Source organism: Schistocerca americana, chromosome 4 (assembly GCF_021461395.2).
Source record: "Schistocerca americana isolate TAMUIC-IGC-003095 chromosome 4, iqSchAmer2.1, whole genome shotgun sequence".
Classification (NCBI taxonomy): Eukaryota; Metazoa; Arthropoda; class Insecta; order Orthoptera; family Acrididae; genus Schistocerca; species Schistocerca americana.
The window spans coordinates 725,316,748-725,340,961 of NC_060122.1; the positions used below are offsets into that span (position 1 = coordinate 725,316,748).

A 24,214-nucleotide genomic window follows, 5' to 3' on the forward strand; every position below is an offset into this window, starting at 1 on the left:
AATCACTGATACACTGTCTATAGAATCAGAATAATCCACTAAAGGACTTTAATTGTCTTCTGTCCTTTGACACCTTACATTCAACATTAGTGATTTTCTCTCTGTTAGGTAAAGGAGTCAGCTTCCACAAATTCACACTTGCTGAGGTAAAATGTCATCCCACCGTTGCATATTGCTTGAAATGCACCTTCTAACAGCTGATAGTGTTCATACCACGTGCTACTAGTATTCAAGATGACATCCACATACACTGTCAATCTCCACATGAATCTTTTGTATCCTGCCCCTCACTGCTGCTTCATCTAGCATTGCAATGTCATTGCAGATAATGATCATGCCAAGTGCTGCTAGTATTGCAGATGTCATACACATACACTTAATGTCTTCACATTAATCTTTAGTGTCCTACCCTTTCTGCTGTTTTTACCTATCATTGCAATAGGGAAAGATGTGACCCCCTCTACCTTGTGGTACCACCCTCAAGACATAATTAAAATTTACTACCTCTCCAGTTCTAGCTGACAATACATGTTTATATATACATAATAAATCATTAAGTTGCAACCTCTGGCCTTCGGTTAAATGAAACGTCTCACTCACCTCCTCTCAAGGTAACTTTAATAATTTAAAAATAATGAGCCTTAATATGCAGTGCATTAAAAACAAAATATTGGAACTGTAGATCACAGCCAGTGAAGCTAGTATAGATTGTATTTGTATTCAAGAACATTGGTGCATTAGTTATGAGCTACAAATATTTGTATTTCCCCATACAAATTAGTAAGTCATTATTGCAGGAAGGAAACAAGACGTGGTGGTGTTTGCATTTATGTAAAACGTGGAGTAAATGTTAAAAATATGACTGTAACTGAATCCTTGAGTGAAGAAAAACATTTTGAGGCTGCAGCAATACAGCTGAATATGCAAAAGAATAAATAAATAATAATGTCAGTGTACAGATCACCATGTGGTGATCCTGAAATTTTAGAAAGAAGTTAGAGTCAATATACTACATGATAACAAATCAACAATAATTATAAGTGGAGATTTTAATGTCAACTTATTGACTGAAGGTGCACCCAAATATCAGTTCCTAAATGTTTTGCAGAGGTTCAACTTGCATCTGCATATAACTAACCCTACAAGAGTAACAAACTCTTCAAAAAGTCTCATAGATAATATTTTCACAAATATAGATACCACAGATACAGATGTAATAAATGTTGATCTAGGAATATATGATCACAATGCACTCACCCTTAAATTTCCCATAGCCCTCCTTGGACCAAAAACAGTTCATATCAAATGTACAAAAGAACCTTCTCCACAAATAGTTGCATTCACTTCATAAATACACTGATTAACCTATCATGGGCAGTAGTACTGTTACAAACTAGCACAAATGCTAAATATAATGTTTTTTCTTCCCTGTTTATATTGAATTTTGAAATGTGTTTTCCTAAAAAACTTGTCAAAACAACCTCATACGGGCATTTACATGCTAATTCCTGGATCACATCAGGTATTAGAAATTCCTCCAGGACCATGAAAATGCTTAACTATGAACTGAAAGGTTGTACTGTCCCCAAGTTTAAAGAACATGTAACAAACTAAAAAAAATATAGAAAAGTAATTACAAAAGCAAAATTATTAAGTAATAATAAATTAATTAGTAAATTGGGCAATAAATCAAGACTACTTGGGAAATTGTGAAAAGGGAAATAGGTAAGGGCCTCAAGGATCAGGAAATAGTACTCAAAAATAGTGAAAATATTGAATTAAAATGTGAAACTCTGGCAAATTACACAAATAATTACTTTTGAAGTGTGCCTGTGTCATTAAGTAAAAACTTTACTGAACATGAGAAATTAACAGCCTCAAAATAGACAGTAGTATGTTGTTAACTCCCATGAATGATAATGAAATATTAAAGGTGATAAAGAGTCTAAAATAAAAAATGTCTGTAGGTGTGGATTAAGTGCCTGTGTCAATAGTAAAAAAGTTGTCCAACAAATTATAAAGCCCCTGGTACATATTGCCAATTTGTCTTTCAGTGAAGGTGTGTTTCCTCAGATGTTGAAAATCTCTAAGGTTAGACCTCTGTTTAACAACTTGTGAAAAGACAATGTTTCTGTACCCATTAACAGAATGTGAAGTTACAAATGCTATTAATAAACTAAAAAATGAAATGTCTTGTGTTATTGACGGAATTCCAGACAAGGTAATCAAACTCAGTTCTACCAGTATAGATTCTCACCTAACTGACATTATTAATACTTCTTTCAGGACAGGGGTGTTCCCATCACAACTAAAACTCTCCATAATAAAGCTACTTCACAAAAAGGATAGCACAGCTGACATAAATAATTACAGGCCAGTGTCATTATTGTCAGGTTTCTCTAAAGTAATTGAAAGAGTATTGCATGAAAGGCTTGCTGACTTCTCGAATAAAAATAAAGTACTGACTAATGCTCAAAATGGGTTTAGAAAGAACAGATTCACAGAAACGGCAGTCTTCCAATTCATGAAAATGGTTATAAATGCCATGGGCAAGAACAAATTAAGCTGTGGAATATTCTTAGATTTATCTAAAGCATTTGATTTAATCAGCCATGACTTATTGCTTATGAAACTAGAATGTTATGGGGTCCGTGGACTTGCCTTCAAATGGTTCAAGTCTTATCTCTCTGACAGACAACAGAAAGTACAAATATGTGATGAAGGCAAAGAGTATCTTTCAGATTTCAAAAAAACTAGCTATGGACTGCCCCAGGGTTCTGTGTTAGGCCCTCTGTTGTTCTTGGTGTACATAAATGATTTACCAAACCATCTGACAGTTGCAGAAATTGTGATGTTCGCTGATGACACGAGCATTTTTATAAAAGGATACACTGAGGATGATTTACAGCAGAGTGTCTCTAGGACAATAAATGAGACAGGAAAATGGTTTAGTGATGATCCTTTGCTCATAAATAAGGATAAAATGGTATTCATGAATTTCAGTAATATTAAAAGTAAAGCTAGAGGAAGAGTAAAAGCTGAGTTAGGGAACTATGTTATTGCACAAGCTCCATACACAAAATTCCTCGTTATATGGTTGGATGAGCACTTGAGATAGGAAAAGCATCTAGAAGTTTTGAGTAAGAAATTAAGTAAATGCTGCTATATGCTAAGAATGCTTCAGGAATGCTGCAACACTGAATCATTGCTGTGTGCCTATTATGCTCACATGAACAGTTTGCTTAGATATGGTGTGATCTTCTGGGGAAATACAGCTACGGCAAAACAAGCTTTCAAACTTAAAAAAGGGCTATTAGAATAATGAAAGGGGTTCCCTGCAGAGTGTCATGCAGGGAAATATTTAAAGAATTTAAAATAATGACTCTTCCTAGCTTATACATCTATGAATGTGTATGCTGTCTGAAAACGCACCAGGAATTTTCAACATTAAATAATCAGGTTCATAACCATGCACCAAGACACCCACCCACAAGACACCCACAAAGCAGCACTCTACCAAAAAAGTGTAAACTACCAGCCCAAAATACTTTTTAGTGCATTGCCTTCTGCAATAAAGAAAATTAAAGAATTTCATAAATTCAAGGTAGATCTTAAACAATTTTTACTAACACATAGTTTTTAAAGCATTGAAGAATATCTGCATATGGAAAAGTAATATTATTTATATATACTGATATAAAATATTTGTATTTATTATCCAAGTTTTTGAAACAAATTAAAGATAAGAAACTAAATTGTAATTGACTACATCCATACGATGTATATTGTTAACGGATGAATAAAGAGATTGATTGATCGATTGACACAAGGTAGAAAATTATAGACCAATATCCCTTCTCCAATCATTTTCTGAAATTCTAGAGAAATTGATGGAAACCAGACTCATAAATTACTTAGATGCTTACAAACTTCTGAAGTGCAATCAACATGGCTTTCACTCAGGCCACAACACAGAATCAGGTATCCGTGCCTATACTGAAGAGATTGTCAGGAATCTCAACACAAAAAAAATGTGTAGTGGGAATTAACTTAGATCTATCTAAAGCTTACGATATAGTACACCACCAAATTCTGTTAAACAAGATAGAGGCAATAGGTGTAAGGGGAGTTGTGAGGCAATGGTTTGAATCTTACCTTCATGATAGAACTCAGGCAGTATAAATCATCACAGAACATAAAAATCAGAAAATCAAGTGGGTTTCAGATGCAAAGAAATTGGAAATAGTCATCCCACAGGGCAGTGTTCTAGGTCCCTTACTATTCTTGCTTTATATAAATGACATAAAAAATCCAAATATTTCTACCAGAATAACGTTGTTTGCAGATGACATGAGCACAATTATAAGTGATGATAAAAAATCATTAACCACTGCAACTGACATAGTCCTGAAATATATACAACAATGGTTTAAAGCTAACGAATTAACACTTAATCTAAGTAAAACAAATTGTATACAGTATGGCAAAGCAACCCAAGATATGGACCTCCAGTTAAAACTAATTGATAAGGAGATTGAGAGTGTGCAATGCACATAGTTTTTGGGCATGCACATTGATCAAAACTTAAGCTGGAAAGACCATCTCAAGTATTTAGTCCACAGGCTCAATTCGGCATGTTTTTCATTGAGGATATTATCTAGAGTATGCAGCACAGACTGTACTAGACTATTGTAATTTGCTTACTTTCAGTCCATCGTGTCTTACAGCAAAACTAAATCAAGCTTAATAGATATCTTCAAATTTCAGAAAAGAGCGATACGAATCATAGGACATAATTCTCCAAGAACTCATTGTAGGCCCATTTTCAAACAACTACAAATACTCACAATACCATCACTGTATAAATTTTAATGCATTCTGTGTACAAGTGCACATATGACAAATCTACGTACAAATGAGGACTGCCACAATTATAATACTAGAAGTTATAAGAATTTGTATGTAGAAAGGATAAGAACAACACAAACCAAAAGCATGTAAGTTATTTTGGAATAAAACTTTACACTACTCTGCCAGTGTACATAAAGGAAATAATAGATGAAGTAAAATTTAAGAATGAGCTTAAAAATTATCTTTTAAGCAAAACATTGGACTCTCAATTACCAACATAGCCACCCTCTGCACTTATCTGGACATGGCTATAAATCACCTGTTGTCCCGAGAGCTGAGGCTTCTTTGTTGGATCAGATATGATATGAGAACTGGTTAACAGCTCGTACATTTTCTAACATTTAAGGAGACACCTGCACTTCAGCTCCCATACTTGTCTCCACTGAGAGGTACATGAACCCAGCACTGCCTACTATGTGTCACTAGCTGAGGACAAACCTGTCAGCTGTTGCATTGGAAGGTACAGTGTTTTTGGGGTTTCCAGAAGATTCTAGTGGTACCAGAAGTGGCACAGCTTTAGCCAGAGGTTACTCAAAAGCAGTGCGATTTAGAGCAGTAGCCTGAGTCTGTCAACCATGGCGGGCGCTCTCTCTCTCTCTCTCTCTCTCTCTCTCTCTCTCTCACACACACACACACACACACACACACACACTCTCACACTCACTCACTCACTCACTCCTCCCTCTCACGCACACACACACACACACACACACACACACACACACAGACAGACACACACACACAACAGTGTAGTCAGAAACTACAAGCAGGCTGCAATAAGAGATTAAACTACTGGCCACGATGCTGTAGGCAGCATAACTCTACACTATTAAAACTGAAACACTCAAAATAATATAAACAAGGAAAAGTAAGAACTTGCAGGGATGTCTTTAAAGACGGCAAAAGCAATACTATTAAACTGTACCACAAAACTCAAAAGGGCAGCTGCTATATGAACACTAACGCACTGAAAACAACTGCACAACACACAGTGAGACAACTAATTTTGTAACATGGCAACTAGATAAAGCTTGAGATGAATAACTCTTAAGTACTATCAATTAGGACTATCTAAATTGGATTTTGAAATCATCCCAAATAACTGAACAAAGTCTTATTAGAGTTCTCTCTAGATGCATAGTCAAATTTAAAACATTTTTTAGTGTGCCATGGATACTGTCAAAACTGCTATCTCGCATGTTTTCAACTCTGTTACAAATGCAGCACGGCACTCACAGACCTGTTCAATGCAATATTAATTTAAGTCTGCAGGCTGAAATTTTATTCCACTTTTCTTCCTCCTGAGCTTCCAAAATTCCTTGCTCACTCAACAAGCATGACTTATTTGTAGCAGAATTATGGCAAACTGTAAAACCTAATGAGTACATGGTCAAAATTATGTCAGTGTGATCATATTAACTCAGAGATTCACAACAGTAGCTGTTACATTTGCTAATGTTTCTTTCAAAATAATTCTAGAAACTGACAACAGAAGGCAGAACCAGTCAAGTAACATGTCACAAGGTGTCAGTACATTGCTCTCATATGAAATAAGTCCAGTTTATGAACAGTAAGTGGCTCACACATTCAGAAAATCATGGCCTGACCAATATTCTGTGACAGTCTTTTTAACACAAAGTTACAGACCAAGCTATGCTCAGGCTTGGTCTCCAACGTGTTAAAGCATATGCAACAAATATACAAACTTTTTCCACAGAACTGAAGATATCTAAGATTTAAAAAAGTATAAACTAGCCTCAATCACTGAAAAATATCACATTATGGTTACAAAATTTACATCCAGTTGCCCCCAAAAACTAAATCTTTAGATATTACATCAAGTCTTAAAATCAGACTGAACGTATATTTATGTGACATCTGCATCCGTGGCTTAAAAGAATCTCTCACAGATCAACCCTTATGTATGTTAAATATATTATAAACTGTCTAAAATTTTACAGTAATGTGTAATGGCAGTGTATTTCAGAGCCATATTGTCTAATCAAATTTTTTGTTTAAATAGATACTCTGTCTTGTTCTGGTGCTTACACTTATTTAATTTCAAGAAAAAAGACTATTATGTATTGTAAGCTAATTATAAGCATTTTGATATTAATTATTTATAATATATGTACCTATAATATCACCTATAAATGTTTATCCATCATACGATCCCTCAACTGATTTGTCTCATATCTTACTGTATGGTGTCCCAGCTGGAACGGTCAGTATTCAGCGATATGACAGAAATAAGCATTTAGAAAAAAATAGACTAGTAAACATGGGCTCTAAAATGCATACCTAAGAGCTATGAACACTTCTTCATCTTTGCTGTTGTGGTACAGATGTCTTCCACTGAACAAGTACTCATAACTCTTAAGGTATGCAGTTTGCAACCCATCTTTACCAGACAATTTTTTCTTGTTTTGGTCCCTCAGGCACCTGAAATTCCCACATTGCTTCATAAGTTTAGCCCAATTTATTGTGTCATATGCAGATTTGAAACCAATGAAAAGATGGTGTGCACCAACATTAAATTTGTTGGTCTTTTCTACAATTTACAAGAGAGTAAATAACTGGTTCACACATGACTTTCCTGGTCTGAATCCACATTGATAATATTGAATAATGTTTTCTGCTATAGGTGAGAGTCTAGTAAACAAGATATTTGACAGTATTTTATAAGTAATATTTAGGAGTGTTATGCCTCTGTAGTTGCCACATTTAAAAATGTCTCCTTTCTTGTGTATCAAACACACTCTCTCTACATTCCATTCTTCTGTCATCTCTTCCTTTTACCAGATAAAGCATAAAATCTTGTATATCCTGTGATTAAACTCAACTACTTGGCCTTTCAATAGTTCTGATGTTATATTATCAGTCCCTGGTGCTTTATTGTTATTCAGTCAGGCTATTGCTTTGTCTACTTCTCCTTGAGAGAGAGAGAGAGAGAGAGAGAGAGAGAGAGAGAGAGAGAGAGAGAGAGAGAGAGAGAGAGAGTGAGTGAGTGAGAGAAAGGGGGGAGGGTGGGGGGGACTATGGCCTCATCATCTGCTTCAGTGTGGATTATGATCTCTTCAATATTGGGCTCTGTAGCATCCAACAATTCACTAAAATATACTACCCAATGTTCCAATATCTCTTGGTCATCAGTTGGTAACTCACCATTTTTACTTTTTACATATATAAATACATGGCCAAAATGTTCTTTTTTCACTATTAATTTTCTGATAGAATTTTCTGACATCGTTTGTTTTTCCAATTGTCTCCAACTCCTCAATCTGCTTTCTTTCCCATTTCCTTCTCTTCTTCCAATGCAGTTTCTTCTCTTCTTTCCTTTTATCTTGATAATTTCTTACTGCTAAATGTGTATACTATTTATCAAGCATTTCCCTATAAAGCCAAGTTTTTTTTCATGACTTATTTTCTTACAGTCTTTATCAAACCATGAATTCTTTGGTTGTTTTCCTTATTTCCCTAGAACTTCTTCTGCTACCTTAATGACTGCATCCCTGCAAACACTCCATTCCTGATACAGAGTATCACTTACACTAAAAGTGTATAGTGCAAGATTCCTAGTAATCTTCTCAGAGGATGTTTTAGCAATCTCTTCATTTTTTAACTTTGGTACCAAATAGTTTCTTTGAGATGTTTGTTTGGCTTTCCTTGCATTAGATATTCAAGCTCTTGTTTTTCAATTAAAAGGTGGGGGTCTGAATCCACTTTAACTCCTCTGTAGGTTCATACATCAAGTAAGTTTGAGAAATGCCTGCCGTTAGTAATTACAAGATCATTTTGATTGAAGGTATGCTGATCAAGGCTATACCATGTTGCTTTATGGATCCTTTTGTGTGGAAACAGAGTGCTTCCTACAGCAATGTTATGTGATAGTGCAAACTTAACAATTCTGTGTCCATTATCATTTAGGTATTCATGGAGACTATGCTTTCCTATTTGCTGGATGGTAATGATATTCTTTTCCAATCTGTGCACTGAGATCTCCAACAATTATTTTATCATCATGCTCAGGGCACACATCATAGGCTCCCTTGAGGTCCTCATAGAAAGCGTCCTTATCCTGATCATCTGCTACTTCTGTAGGTGCACGTACATTGATCAATGAATAGTTTGCGAATCGGGTCTTCAGTCTCATTTGTGAGTTTCTTGATGTTATTCCATTAAATCCACCAACTATATTTTTAAATTTTTGTCTAACTGTGAACTCTATACCAAATTCATGGTTGCTCTCTGGGCCATGGTAGAAAATTATCCAGATCTTCATAGCAAGCACTTTATTTTGATTCCATCGCATTTCCTGTACTGCAATGTGCCTGCTTTTGTTTTATCAAGCTATTCTAGCAGTGGCCTCAGGGCCCCCGCCCTGTATAATGATCTTACATTCCACATTCCAATAAACACATCAGCTTTCCTTTTTCAGTTGCCTTTGCCTTTCCCTTTAAGAGTGCTGTGTCATTTTCCATGTATCAGTCCAGCTTCTTCACTTTGAGGTTTCTGAACAGGGATCTTTTACAGGAAGGGGTTGTTAGTCGCTTGCCCAACGCCCAACTTGGAGGACCAAGATTTGTATCGGGTTTACTCCTTTAGGGAAGTTGGCTTTACTGCACCTCTAGAGCCCTCCCTGCACTATATTGTAGGAGACACTTTGTCTGGCTTCTCCATCAAGACCACTTCGGCTTGGGGGACCCTCCCAGTAGCTATGCTACTGCCAGTACAGCTCTTGACTTTGGCAGAACGTGCAAGCCCTCATGCCTGGCACTGAAGATGCTTGTGACAAGGCGGCATATCCTAGGAGGGAGCTTTTATTATAATTACTATTATTTGTACTAATAATATATGACAGAAGAGACCAAATAATTTAAGAATACAGCTGAATCTTGACTGTTTGCAAATTTTGAAAAGTCCTCATAAGGACAGTATTAGGGAGTAGAAAAATGTAAGTACAGATGCAGAAGGGAAAGAAAAGTAACACATACGTGGTGAGGGGGATATCAGACACAAGAAACTTTTATATTCTTTATATTATTATTATTATTATTATTATTATTATCATTATTTATTACTAGCCTCTTCCCTTCCCTACAGCTTCACTCGTGAATGCATTCAACACGTGTATTGCACACATCTGCCCTCCCACGTCTCCATGTCCATCTCATCCTCCCTCCTCTATTTGTCTATCTCCTTATCCCTTTGCTCTCTGTCTCTTCATCTCCTCCTCCCCCTCTCTTAGCCCATCTCTTTCCCCCACCTCTCTCTGACCATATTTTTCTCCTCCCTCCCACTGCTGATCTCCTCCTCTATCCCCTTTTGCCCTTGTCATCCTCCCCCTTCCCTCTTTCTGACCTCCTTCTACTACTCTCTTGCTATTCATCTCCTCCTCTCCACCCTGCCTCCTTTCCCCTTCCACCTCCCCCTGCCTGCCTCTCCTGCCTCTCCCTATCCATCTCCTCCTCTCCCACTCCCCATCCACCTACTGCTCCCCCTCTGACATCTCCGTCTCCTCTCTCTTTACATCTCCTCCCCCCTCAATGTTCATCTCCTCCTCCACCTCTCTCTGTCCATCTCCTCCTCCACTCCCTCTGCCCATCTCCTCTTACCCCTCTCCACACCCACCTCCTCCTCCTCCTCTCTCCTCTATGTTCAGCCTCTCCTGCCACTCTCTCTCTCTCTGTCAACACTTTCTGCCCCCTTGACCCTATCCTCCCCTAGCCCTGCCCATCTGCATGTGTAGTCCCTGCAGAATGGGTTTATAAAGAAAGCCAATACTACTCCCACAACACGGCCGCTTCTTCCTCTGATGTATAGGCTGCCTTGTAAAGCATGTCAATAAAGCTGGCTGTGAATGCCAAAACTTGGTATACCTGTCTAGCAGGTTAGCCTAAATGTCAGATGCTGGAAAGTCATTTCTTGCACCTGATGCGTAGGCTGCCCTCCAAAGTAAGTCGATAAGTCAGTCAAATACAATTTTCACACAGCACGACTGTCATGCAGGCAGACTATTTGGTAGGGACTGAAAAAACATGCTTTTGCCAGTATTTTGGCTCCTGTTGGAGCGTTTGGAGGTTATAAACCCTACAGTGCTGATACTTGTGAATTTTGCTGTTTGTGTGCAAAATTCGGTTGAAATTGTTCAAGGAGTTTTGGAGAAGATCCCAAAATACTTACTTCTTGAATGTAATTTTAGCTTTCAAATGGAGTGAGTGTTGATAAGAAACTTCCTGGCAGATTAAAACGGTTTGCTGGACTGAGACTCTAATTTTTTAAAAAAGATGCTGTGACTTACCAAACGGGAAAGCGCTGGTAGATAGACACAATGAAAAACACACAAACACACACACAAATATAAGCTTTCACAACCCATGGTTGCTTCATCAGGAAAGAGGGAAGGAGAGGGAAAGATGAAAGGATGTGGGTTTTAAGGGAGAGGGCAGAGATGTCAGTCGAGGCGGAAGTACAGAGGCATCTCAACTGACATCTCTGCCCAACCTCTTTGCATTTACATATGTCTGCCTGTGTGTGTATATGTGCAGATGGATATGTGTGTGTGTGCGAGTGTATACCTGTCCTTTTTTCCCCCAAGGTACGTCTTTCCACTCCCGGGATTGGAATGACTCCTTACCCTCTCCCTTGAAACCCACATCCTTTCGTCTTTCTCTCTCCTTCCCTCTTTCCTGATGAAGCAACCTTGGGTTGTAAACCTGAAATTTGTGTGGGTGTTTTTTATTGTTTTTATTGTCTCTATCAACATACCAACGCTTTTGTGTGGTAAGTTACAGCTTCTTAGTTGTAAATCGTATTATTATTTCCTGTTATTATTGTTACTATTATTACTACTGCTACTAGTACTACACCCACATCCATATACATACTTCTGCAAGCCACTGTGAGGTACATGGCAGAGGGTACACCCCATTGTACCAATTATTAGGGTTTCTTCCCATTCCATTCACATGTGGAGTGTGAGAAGAATGATTGTCTGAATGTCTCTGTACACAAATTAATTATTCTAATATTATCCTCATGATCCTTATTCCTACATTTATATTACTGAAAGAGTACATTAGCTTCTATCTATGTTTAACACTGTGTTATTTGTAAAGAGGATTTTATTAGAATGTATGGTTAGTTGTAAGAGATTGTTTGAAGATCCTGATCTTGTTAAGTAAAATAAATATATAAATTTTAAAATATCATTTGCTTCTGCTTCATGTCTCTCATTTTTGAGCTGCATTTGATCCAACTTTCTTTCATCTCCTTCACTTTTCTTTATTGCTTACCCTCTTTACTTAACTCATATGTTGTTTTTAATGTCTCTTTGGAATATTATTTTATTTCTGGAGTGCTAAGGATGAATTTCTGTTACATCTTTATTTAAGGTTCATGGTGATGCAGCATTTACGGGTCAAGGTGTCAATCAAGAGACTCTGCAGTTATGTAAAGTGCCACATTTTGAAGTAGGAGGCACTGTCCACTTAATTGTTAACAATCAGTTAGGTTTCACAACACCTGCAGACCGAGGTAGATCATCAAGATATCCATCTGATCTTGCAAAGATGATTTCAGCACCTGTTTTACATGTGAATGGCGACTATCCTGAGGTAAATATTCCATTAATGTTGATATTTACTTTTTTTATTTTTGTAATTTGTTTTGTGTATGACTTGAAAATTTTCTTTGCTTGTTCTAGCTGGTTGTCAAAGCAACAAGAATTGCCATGGAATATCAAAGAAAATTTAGGAAAGAGGTATTCATTGATCTCAACTGTTTTAGGAGATGGGGACATAATGAACTTGATGACCCAACTTTCACAAATCCTGCTGTATATAATATTATCAATTCCAGGAGGTATAATTAAATCTTTTAATTTTTGGTTTAAGATGTTTAATTTTAATTGCTACAGTAGGCCTATATTCACTACTTTCCTTCAACCGGCAAAATATTTACTACTGCTGATAGGCACATTTGAAAATGAATGAGATGAAATTGTCCTAGTTTTTGGTACTATTAGTTTCTTCCTCAGGAAGGAGAGAATGATCTGTTGGTGAATGTCATAAAGGAATGGCAGCTCTATCGGACTTCAGGATGAGAGGGTTCAGCCTGTAGGGAAGATGAGGCTAGAAACTGTGGTTTGATTGATCTGCCCTTCCTTTCTAAACTGCTCCATCCTCTCTCTCTGCCTTCCCCAAGGAATGAACTAATATTTCTGAAAGCTAGGGCAGTGTCATCACTTGTACTGTCGTATGATATCTATCAGCAGTACTAAATATTTCACCACCTGAAGGCAGATAATGACCAGAAATTTTGTCTCATAATTTATTATTTATCCCAACTGAATTTTCCTTTTGATACAGCTTACTGTAATACACAAAGCTTTAGAGGATGAGCTGGTGTCCAAACATGCTGCATCACATATCTTTTTTCTATCATTTTATTATTCTGAGAATATATTTTATAGTATTTCTGTAGCTTTAATATATCTCTCATAACAACCATGGAATCTCATTGAGTGTAGTAGAACTGTATTCAGTGATGAGTCCCCATTGAATTGAGCCCTGATGACCAGCAAAGATGTTTCTGGAGATGCCCTAAACATAGCTGGGTTACCAAACTGACTGTCACTTCTCGCATGGACCAACAACCAGGGGTGATGGTCTGGTGTGGCATTTCATTACATAGCAAGACCCCTTGGTTGTCATCTGCAGCACCCTTACAACAGTGCGGTACGTTGACGATATTTTATGCCCCGTTTTGTTGACCTTCATAGCAATCCATCCTGGGCTTATATTCCAGCAGAGTATTGCCCTTCTGTACATGGTGAGAGCTTCTACTGCTTGTTGCTTGTCTTTGTGCCTGCCAAGCCCTCCTGTGACCAGCAAGGTCGCCAAATCTCTCCCAAATTGAGAATGTTTAGAACATTATAGGCAGGGCCCTCGAACTATCTCAGGAGTTTGGAGCTTTAACATTCCAATTGGACAAAAATTTGCACGATATCACTTGAGAGGTCACCCAACAGCTCTGTCAATCAATGCCAAGCTGAATAACTGCTTGCGTAAGGGTCAGAGGTGCAGCAAGGTATTACTGACTTGTACAATTTGTTAAGTTCTTTCTCTTGAATAAATTATCCATTTTTTCTGAAATTGTAATTGTTTGTCTGTACATGTAAGTTACATCTTCTTATCAATATCCCATTTGAATATTTATTCCTTCATTTATTCCTTCATGACGTGTTATCTTCTTTGTCTTAAAGTGTATGTAATGGTGGACATATTCATTGACCTTAGCAATCCTTTCAGGTGTGCGAAATGAATCAGGTTATGCAATAGCAGGCAGGAGAAGCCATTGGAGGCTACTTTGATTAAGCATACTAGAAACAAATTATGGCTAGTGCTAATACACTCATACTGATAATTAGGAATTGCTTGTAAATTACATTATTTATGAAACAGTGGAATATCAAGGATACAATATAACAATATGAAAAGGATAGTTGCTAGTCACAATACAGGGAAGATGCCGAGTTGCAACAAATAGACTGTCAGACAATGAGCTTTCGGCCAACAAGGCCTTTGTTGAAAATAGATTACACACAGACACACACACAAATGCAAACGCAACTCTCACACACGACTGCAGTCCCTGGATGCTGAAGCCAGACTGTGTGCACCAGTGAATGATTGGAGAGGAAACCAGATGGTGGGATTAAGGAGGGGGCTGGAATGGAGAGGTGGAGTGATAGCATGGGAATGGTAAAATACTGCTTGTGGAAGTGAGCAGGGATGAGGCAGAGAGAGGGTGGGCAGGTAGGTGCAGTCAGGATGTTAGATGGAGGGCGGGGGAGATGGGGGCATTAGCAGAAAAGAAGAAAATTAAAAAGAAAAAAGACTGTGTGCATTGGTGGAATAGAGGGCTGTGTAGTGCTGTAATCGGAAGATGGAAGGAGCTAGAAGGGTAAGGACAACTAAAGCTGAGGCTAGGAGAGTTATGAGAATGTACTTTATATTGGAAGGAGCAATATACCTGTAATATATCCAAAGTTCCCATAACCCTCCTGGCCTCAATCTTTGTTAGTGATCGTCCTCACCCACCTAGCCCCTTCCCTGTTCTCATTTCAGCACTACACGACCCTCTATTCCACCAACACACCCAGTCATTTTCTCTTTTTAGTTTTCACCTTTTATGCTACCCCCCCCCCCCCCCCCCCCTCCACCCCGCTGCCTCCTTCCTGCCGTTCATTTAACCTCCTGACTAAACCTAATTGCTCAACCTCTCTCCACCTTGTACCTGCTCACTCTTGCAAACAGCACTTTATCCTCCCCCACCCCTGTTTTGCTATCTCTTCCCCTCCCCACCCCAGTCTCCTCCTTACCCCCCTCATCCCATTGCTTTTCCATCAGGCATTGCTGCTGGCAGTCTGGCTTCAGCTGACAGAGACTGCAGTCATGTGTGTGTGTGTGTGTGTGTGTGTGTGTGTGTGTACGCGTGCTGTCTATTTTCGACAAAGGCCTTGTTGGCCGAAAGCTCATTTTCTCACAGTCTTTTTGTTATGCCTATTTGCAGCTCAGCATCTCCACTATACAGTCAGTAGCAACTATCCTTTTCATATTTTTACTTTTTTATGTTTATTTACAGGGAAATTTAAAATGAATATAGTGGTTACAAATGGCTATAACTATTTAATGCATAGCAAAATGAAAATAAGAATTACTGAGAATGCAAAAGTTCAATATTTTACATACTTTACAGATGTTCTACATGCCACCCCATGGTCACATGGGCAGCATCTGGTGGTAACTCATTTCACTCCCTACATTCTGAAGCATATGTGGAGTCAATAATGTGAAAAAAATTTTGAGTTCTCAAATTGTTTTTGGTAAAGTAGGCTCATACAATGGTCTATGGCATAACCTCATGAAAAGAACTCTAGGCAGACAAGAGCAGAACACAGCATTGTCATATCCAGTACAACCACTCCAACAGTTTGGAAGATCCAGAATGAAGTTTCAGTTTGGAAGATACTGATTTAAAATGTGGGATCCTCCGTACTTTTGTGTGCAGACGCTTCATATCAACTGTGGCATCACCCATTGCTCAAGCATGTCAAGGGAAATATTTGTTGCAAGACTTAGCTCAGTGAAGAAAAAAATGAGTATCCAGCTTTTGTGCTGACATTGCACAGAATACATTAACTTTCAGGGCATACTAACTTCCAGTTTCACATGAAGGATTTCCTGTACCTCCTATTTGAATGTTCTGTCAGTTAACATTGTATATGACGTGAAAGACTGCCACATCTTTAAAAATGAGACATGTAGCAAGATATTTGTTCCTCCAAGGCATCCCACATTGCTTCATGCTGACTTCTGATTCACTGCACTTGCAAAACAATCAAAATTTTAAACTTTCTTTTGCATTTTCTGAAATTCTAATCAATGTATCACTGCAGATTAAATAGTTATAGCCATTTGTAATCACTATAGTCATTAGGTGTTTTACAAGAAAAACAGCTGCTTGTAAACGTCACAGAACCTCCTCTTCTACTACTCAGCTGCTGTATTTATCTAATACTTCCATTTCAATTTTAAAATGTGTACAGAAAAATTACAATGTACAAATGATGGATGATATCTGGGACCAAAGTGTCCTCTGCCAGAAAGAGAGAGCTTTATTTAATACAGAGGGCTAACTCCCTTCAAAAATTACAGGGGCACTGCAAGCAAAGTAGCAAAATTCTTTACCATTTCATTAAAAAGAGAAACTACTATGCACAAAAAATTCAAAATTTGATGTCTTGTTTGGAATGAAATGAATAAGCTTGGTAAGATAAAAAAAGACTCATCTCCCTAGATATTATCAAATTCAAATCATTGGCTACTAAATGAATTCTGAAAACACAAAGAAAAAAAATGGACCATCAAAAGTAAAACCAGTAGAAAACCTAGGATGGAATGTGACAATTTATGAAAAGGATAGTTACTACTCACCATATGGCAGAGATGATGAGTTGCAGATAGGCACAACAAAAAGTGTCAGAATGTGAGCCTTCAGCCAACAAAGCCTTTGTTGGAAATAGACCACGTATGCATGCACACACACACACACACACACACACACACACACACACACACACACGTACGCGTGTAAATGCAACTTACACACACATGACCACAGTCTGTGGCTGCTGAGGCCAGACTGGCTAGTCTGAAAACTCTGTCCTCAGCAGCCAGAGACTGTGGTCATGTGTGTGTGATTTGCATTTATGTGAGTGTGTGAGGGATGAGGAGAGTTACAGAAAAGTTGCCCATAATTCCAACTCAGGAATTTCTCCTCCCACCACATGGTGAGTAGGTATTTCATATATCCAGTTATATATATTTTCAAATCATCTGTTAGAGAGATCAAAAAAATCTTTATGTCACTGAAAAGAAGTAACTCTTGTGTCTATGATGGTATTTCAGACAAAGTATTAAAATCTTGTGCTGACTTGTCAGCTTCTCTCATAAGTTTCGTTGGTAGCCAGATTGTGAGTGAATGTGTATTTCCTGAAGCCTTTTGCTTGCAGTAGTAACACCCATTCAGTAAGATGCAGACAAGTAAGTGGTCTCTAATGATACACAGCTGGCCATAAAAACTGCAACACCATGTAGACAGCATGAAACAAATGTTAAATTAATATTAAGTACACTACATGCTTGGATATTGTGACCACCTGCTCAAATTCTCAGCTGGAATCAGTGTGTATAATCATGCCTGACCTGAGTTCAGCACTACCAACTCCAATATTTCACAAGAAAATGGGCAGTTCCAGTAGTTAGCTTAATTCTCAATGTTCTCAGTGTAGTCAGATTACATAATTACTATCTTCTGACTCACAGTCTCGACACTCTAAGAAGTGGCATAATGGAAGCAATCTGCCATAAATAAAAATACATTCATTTGTTTCAATAGTCTCTATAATTTGTTCAAGTTTGTTGCTCCACAAATTTCTCACAGTTATGGAAGTTGCAATGTAAGTGCTAATGTTGTCCATGTACGAGGAACATTTACACATCACCTATGCATCCTAGCCCATCATATCAGCTTTGTCTTTTCTGACTTTTAGTGCTAAACATGGCACATTTGCTCTGAGGTTAATACAACTGTTACATTTTAATCTCTTTACACAGGTCACTAATTAATATTCAGATTTATGTTACATCTAAAACCAATGTAATTTTCATATAATAGTTTTCATTCTACATAAAGTGCATTAACAACAAAAATATAATTATGTGTTCTTGCTTTTTAACAATACAAGGAAATGGATTTTGGCAATTATTTTGATACTCAAAAAGTCTACATTGCGCTTTATTGTTTAATTCCCTCTGAAAGCAATTTTTCAGGTTTTATATGTTAGTTCAGTGTTACAAAAATCCAAATAGGATGCTAGTATCAGTATATATAAGAATTAACTGTGTTTTAGAATTTCAACTTGAGAAACATTTTATGTATAATACTTTGATTGCAGCCCACCACAAGAGTTTTGGCACGGTTTAAAGTGCATTACATGTACTCTGTTCACTGAGCTCTCTAATGAGATATAAATTAACTAAACATAATGACTTTTTTACAAATATGACTTTTGAAGCTAGATGGTTTGTCAGATTATGTATCTGTTTGTATTCTGTAATGATTTGGATTGCTTTTTGGTTTCTTACACAAGACATGGTCATTACTGAAATAATGCCAGTGTTATCCACAGTTAAACTGCTTCTCAGAGAGTCACTTATAGATATCTATGTGTTGCCAACATGGTTGCAATTAAAGTTCACCAGAAACCTTCCTTTTCTTTATTATCTCATGAGAATATAAACAGACTGTTATCAAATTGTGTAACTATATACACTGAAGGTAAAAATACCTGATGTGTATTTCTTCATCTACAGGTAGAAATTGCATTATAATGTTGGTTGTTTATCAACAATGAAAGGAAAAGCTAGACTGCTACTCACGATAAACATGAAATGTTAAGTTGCACATAGGCACAATTAAAAGACACTTATGCATTAGCTTTTGGCCACAGCCTTCATCATAAAAAGAAAGAGAACACACACACACACACACACACACACACACACACACACACACACACACACACATTTCATATAAGCAAGCACACTTCATGCACACATGACTGTCATCTGTGGAAGCTCAAACCAGGAGAGGGGAGAAGTAATCCATGGGAGGCAATGTGTGATGCCTCCAATGATTATCAAAGCAGAATATTGTCAAATGACCTTTCACAGTACCCAAAGAAATTCTGGTTATATGTTGTGTCCAGGAATCCTGCCCACTCAGTTTGCTAGACAATCAGTCAAACAATTCATATTAATGAGTTTTATTACAACTAGACAAAAACAATACTTAACTTTGATAGATGTGTCACAAGTAAAGGGTGATATACAAAAGAATCAGTCTTCTTTAGAACAGACAAACACAAGTCTGTGCTACGTAGAGAATACTAATGATAGGGGCTGCAATGTGTTGGCTAATGAAGTGGCTAACATTGAAGAAGCTCTCGAAGTGGGCTGCACCTGTCAGGCATGGTGCTTATGTCCTCTTCACCTAGGAGCTGCAGCTGTTGTGTTATCGTCCTGAAGGTATGTTGGTCAGTGTGTGATTGGCTGATCTCTTTTCACAACCGTCTCTTCTCTGTCATTCTCGATTGGCATGCCAGTACTGACTTTATGCTGTAACAATATGTAAAGACTATCAGTGGCACCAAAGTTAGTGTCCAGTCCCTTGTAAATGAGACAAGAACTGAAATTGTGGATAGCAATGCAATAGCTGAAATGCTTAACTCTGTTTCCAGATGTTCCTTTGCAAAGGAAAACCCAGGAGAATTGCCCCAGTTTAATCCTTGTACTGCTGAAAAGATGAATGAAATAAGTATTAGTGTCACTGGTGTTGAGAAAGAGCTGAAATCATTAAAATCAAACAAAGTTCCATAGCCCAGCAGAATTCCATAGGCCAGCAGAAAGCCTATCTCAGTTGCAAATTCATACTGAATTTGTGATTGAGGTAGCCTTTCTTCTAACTATAATCCATCATAGATCCCTCAAGCAAAAAATCATGCCCAGTTTTTGGAAAAAAGCTCAGTTCACACTTCCTAGAAGAAGAGTACTAGAAGTGACCCACAAAACTGCCATTCAGTATCCTTGGCATTGATTTGTTGTAAAATCTTAGAACATATGCTGAGTTCAAACATAATAAGATATCTTGAACAGAATAATCTTCAGTGCCAACCAGCGTGGATTCTGAAAACATCGATCATGTGAAACCCACTCACACTTTTCTCATAGGATGTACTGAAAGCTTTGGATCAAGGCAGTCAGGTAGACTGCCAGTCAGGGAGACTGCCAGTCAGATGCAAAATGCCATGTGGCTAGGGTCTCCTGTCAGGTAGACCGGTCGCCTGGTGCAAGTCTTTCGAGTTGACGCCACTTTGACAACTTATGTGTTGATAGAGATGAAGTGATGATGATAAGGACAACACAACACCCAGTCCCTGAGCAGAGAAAATCTCCAACCCAGCTGGGAATTGAACCCGGGCCGTTAGGCGTGACATTCCGTTACACTGAACACTCAGCTACCAGGGGTGATGCCAGTCAGATAGCTGATTAATAACATTAGGCTTTTTGCAGACAATGCAAGTATCTATAATGAAGTACTGTCTGAAAGAATCTGGATAAATATTGAGTCAGCTCCTGATAAGATTTCAAAGTGGTGCAAAGACTGCCAAAAAGAATTTGATGCAGTGCAACAACTACACTTATTGTCAAAGGTGTGATCATATAGGGTTGTTGTTGTGGTCTTCAGTCCAGAGACTGGTTTGATGCAGCTCTCCATGCTACCCTATCCTGTGCAAGCTTCTTCATCTCCCAGTACCTACTGCAACCTACATCCTTCTGAATCTGTTTAGTGTATTCATCTCTTGCCCTCCCTCTATGATTTTTACCCTCCACACTGCCCTCGAATACTAAATTGGTGATCCCTTGATGCCTCAGAATATGCCCTACCAACCAATCCCTTCTTCTATTCAAGTTGTGCCACAAATTTTTCTTCTTTCCAATTCTATTCAATACCTCCTCATTAGTTATGTGATCTACCCATCTAATCTTCAGTATTCTTCTGTAGCACCACATTTCGAAAGCTTCTATTCTCTTCTTGTCTAAACTATTTATTATTCACATTTCACTTCCATACATGGCTACACTCCACACAAATACTTTCAGAAATGACTTCCTGCCACTTAAACCTATACACAATGTTAACAAATTTCTCTTCTTCAGAAATGCTTTCCTTGCCATTGCCAGTCTACATTTTATATCCTCTCTACTTTGACCATCATCAGTTATTTTGCTCCCCAAATAGCAAAACTCATTTACTACTTTAAGTGTCTCATTTCCTAATCTAATTCTGGCAGCATCACCCGACTTAATTCAACTACGTTCCATTATCCTTGTTTTGCTTTTGTTGATGTTCATCTTATATCCTCCTTTCAAGACACTGTCCATTCCGTTCAGCTCCTCTTCCAGGTCCTTTGCTGTCTCTGACAGAATTAGAATGTCATCGGCGAACCTCAACATTTTTATTTCTTCTCCATGGATTTTAATTCCTACTCGGAATTTTTCTTTTGTTTCCTTTACTGCTTGCTCAATATACAGATTCAATAACATCAGGGATAGGCTACAACCCTGTCTCACTCCCTTCCCAACCACTGCTTCCCTTTCATGCCCCTCCACTCTTATAACTGCCATCTGATTTTTGTACAAATTGTAAATAGCCTTTCGCTCCCTGTATTTTACCCCTGCCACCTTCAGAATTTGAAAGAGTATTCCAGTCAACATTGTCAAAAGCTTTCTCTAAGTCTACAAATGCTAGAAACGTAGGTTTGCCTTTCCTTAACCTATCTTCTATGATAAGTCATAGGGTCAGTATTACCTCACGTGTTCCAACATTTCTACGGAACCCAAACTGATCTTCCCCGAGGTTGGCTTCTACTAGTTTTTCCATTCATCTGTAAAGAATTTGTATTAGTATTTTGCAGCTGTGACTTATTAAACTGATACTTCAGTAATTTTCACATCTGTCAACACCTGCTTTCTTTGGGATTGGAATTATTATATTCTTCTTGAAGTCTGAGGGTATTTCGCCTATCTCATACATCTTGCTCACTAGGTGGCACAGTTTTGTTAGGCCTGTCTCTCCCAAGGCTGTCAGTAGTTCTAATGGTATGTTGTCTACTCCTGGGGCCTTGTTTCGACTTAGGTCTTTCAGTGCTCTGTCAAACGCTTCAAGCAGTATCATATCTCCTATTTCATCATCATCTACATTCTCTTCCATTTCTATAATGTTGTCCTCAAGAACATTGCCCTTGTATAGACCCTCTATATACTCCTTCCACCTTTCTGCTTTCCCTTCTTTGCTTAGAACTGGGTTTCCATCTGAGCCCTTGATATTCGTGCAAGTGGTTCTCTTTTATCCAAAGGTCTCTTTAATTTTTCTGTAGACAATATTTATCTTTCCCCTAGTGATATGCGCCTCTACATCCTTACATTTGTCCTCTAGCCATCCCTGCTTAGCCATTTTGCACTTCCTGTCAATCTCATTTTTGAGACATTTGTAATCCTTTTTGCCTGCTTCATTTAGGGTATTAAGTGAAATTTGTGATTGGATTGAGGACTTTTTGGTAGGGAGTATGCAGCGTGTTATCTTGGATGGAGAGTCGCCGTCGGATGTAGAAGTAACTTTGGGTGTTCCCCAGGGAAGTGTGTTGGAACCCTTGCTCTTCATAATGTATATTAATGACCTTGTAGACAATATTAATAGTAACATCACGATTTTTGCAGATGATGCAGTTATCTGTAATGAAGGACTATCTTAAAGAAGCTGTGTAAATATTCAGTTACATCTTGATAAGATTTCAAACTGGTGGAAGGATTGCGACTTGCTTTAAATGTTCAGAAATGTAAAATTGTGGACTTCACAAAATGAATGACTGTATTATCAATGAGTCACTGTTGGACTCAGTCAACTCTTATAAATACCTGGCTGTAGCACTTTGTAGGGATATGAAATGGAATAATCACATAAGCTATGTTGTGGGTAAAGCAGGTGGTAGGCTTCAGTTTATAAGTACAATCAGTCTACAAAGGAGATTGCTTACAAATCACTCATGGTTCTACAATATTGCTCAAATGTGTGGGACCCATACCAGATAGAATTAACAGGGGATATTGAACATATACAAAGGAGGGCAGCACAAATTGTTCAGGTTTGTTTAATCCATGGGAGTGTGTCACAGAGATACTGAAGGAACTGAACTGGAAGACTGTTGGAGATAGACGTAACCAATCCCAAGAAAGTCTATTAACAAGATTTCAAGAACTGGCTTTAAATGATTATTTATTTATTTACATTTTTTGCACATAGGCTGTCAAACTGATGACTTTTGCAAACATCATACTTAGGTTGAGTAGATTAATATAGATAACACTTATATACAGCGGAGCTACATACATTCTTCTTAATATTCTGACTATATTACATGCTACAACAGAGGGTAAGTCGCTTAGAATTCACTGAGTAAATATCAACATTTATTTACTAAGAAGTCCTTTAACTCCAGGAATATGCTACAGTACCCTACATTATCACTCACACAGGGATTGTGAGGATAAGATTGGAACAATTACTGCATGCATAGAGGCATTCAAACAATAACTCTTGCCCCCCTCTGTACATGAATGGAACAGGAAGAAACAATGGGAAAAACCCTCTGTCATGCTTCTCATGATGGTTTGCAGAATATAGATGTAGGGGGGGGGCAGGGGGGGGGGGGGGGAGTGGAATGATAGCAGCGTAGGGCTGGGGAAGGGAGTAGTGCTGCTTGTAGGAGCATGCAGGGACACAATGCGGTCAGGGTAGGGCTGCTAAGTGAAGCTGAGAGGTTTCTCTTGTTAGGCACAGTTGTTGACATTCTGGCCTCAGTGGCCAGAAAAAGTGGTCATGTGTGTATGAGTTGTGCTTGTGCGAGTGTTTGTGCGTGTGTTTTGTACCTTAGACGAATGCCTATCAACTGAAAACTTAAATGTATACCAGTCTTTTTTGTGCCTATCTGTGGCTCAACATCTCCTCTGTGTGGAAAGTAGCAGTCCATCCTTTAGATAATATTGTCAAAATGTGCAGTGAAGTTTATGTAAAGTAATTAACTGAACATCTTGCAGAAACCTCTTCAGGAAGCTAG

General features: G+C 38.1%; 1 protein-coding gene across 1 annotated transcript in view; it reads left to right on the forward strand.

The window, feature by feature from the left end:
• LOC124612717 (probable 2-oxoglutarate dehydrogenase E1 component DHKTD1 homolog, mitochondrial) overlaps positions 1-24,214 on the forward strand; it is a 348,152-nt gene that overhangs the window by 158,484 nt on the left and 165,454 nt on the right. The window contains exons 8-9 of the mRNA XM_047141074.1: positions 12,306-12,527; positions 12,617-12,774. Of these exons, the coding sequence (XP_046997030.1) occupies positions 12,306-12,527; positions 12,617-12,774 (380 nt within the window). The remainder of the gene's footprint in view (positions 1-12,305; positions 12,528-12,616; positions 12,775-24,214) is intronic.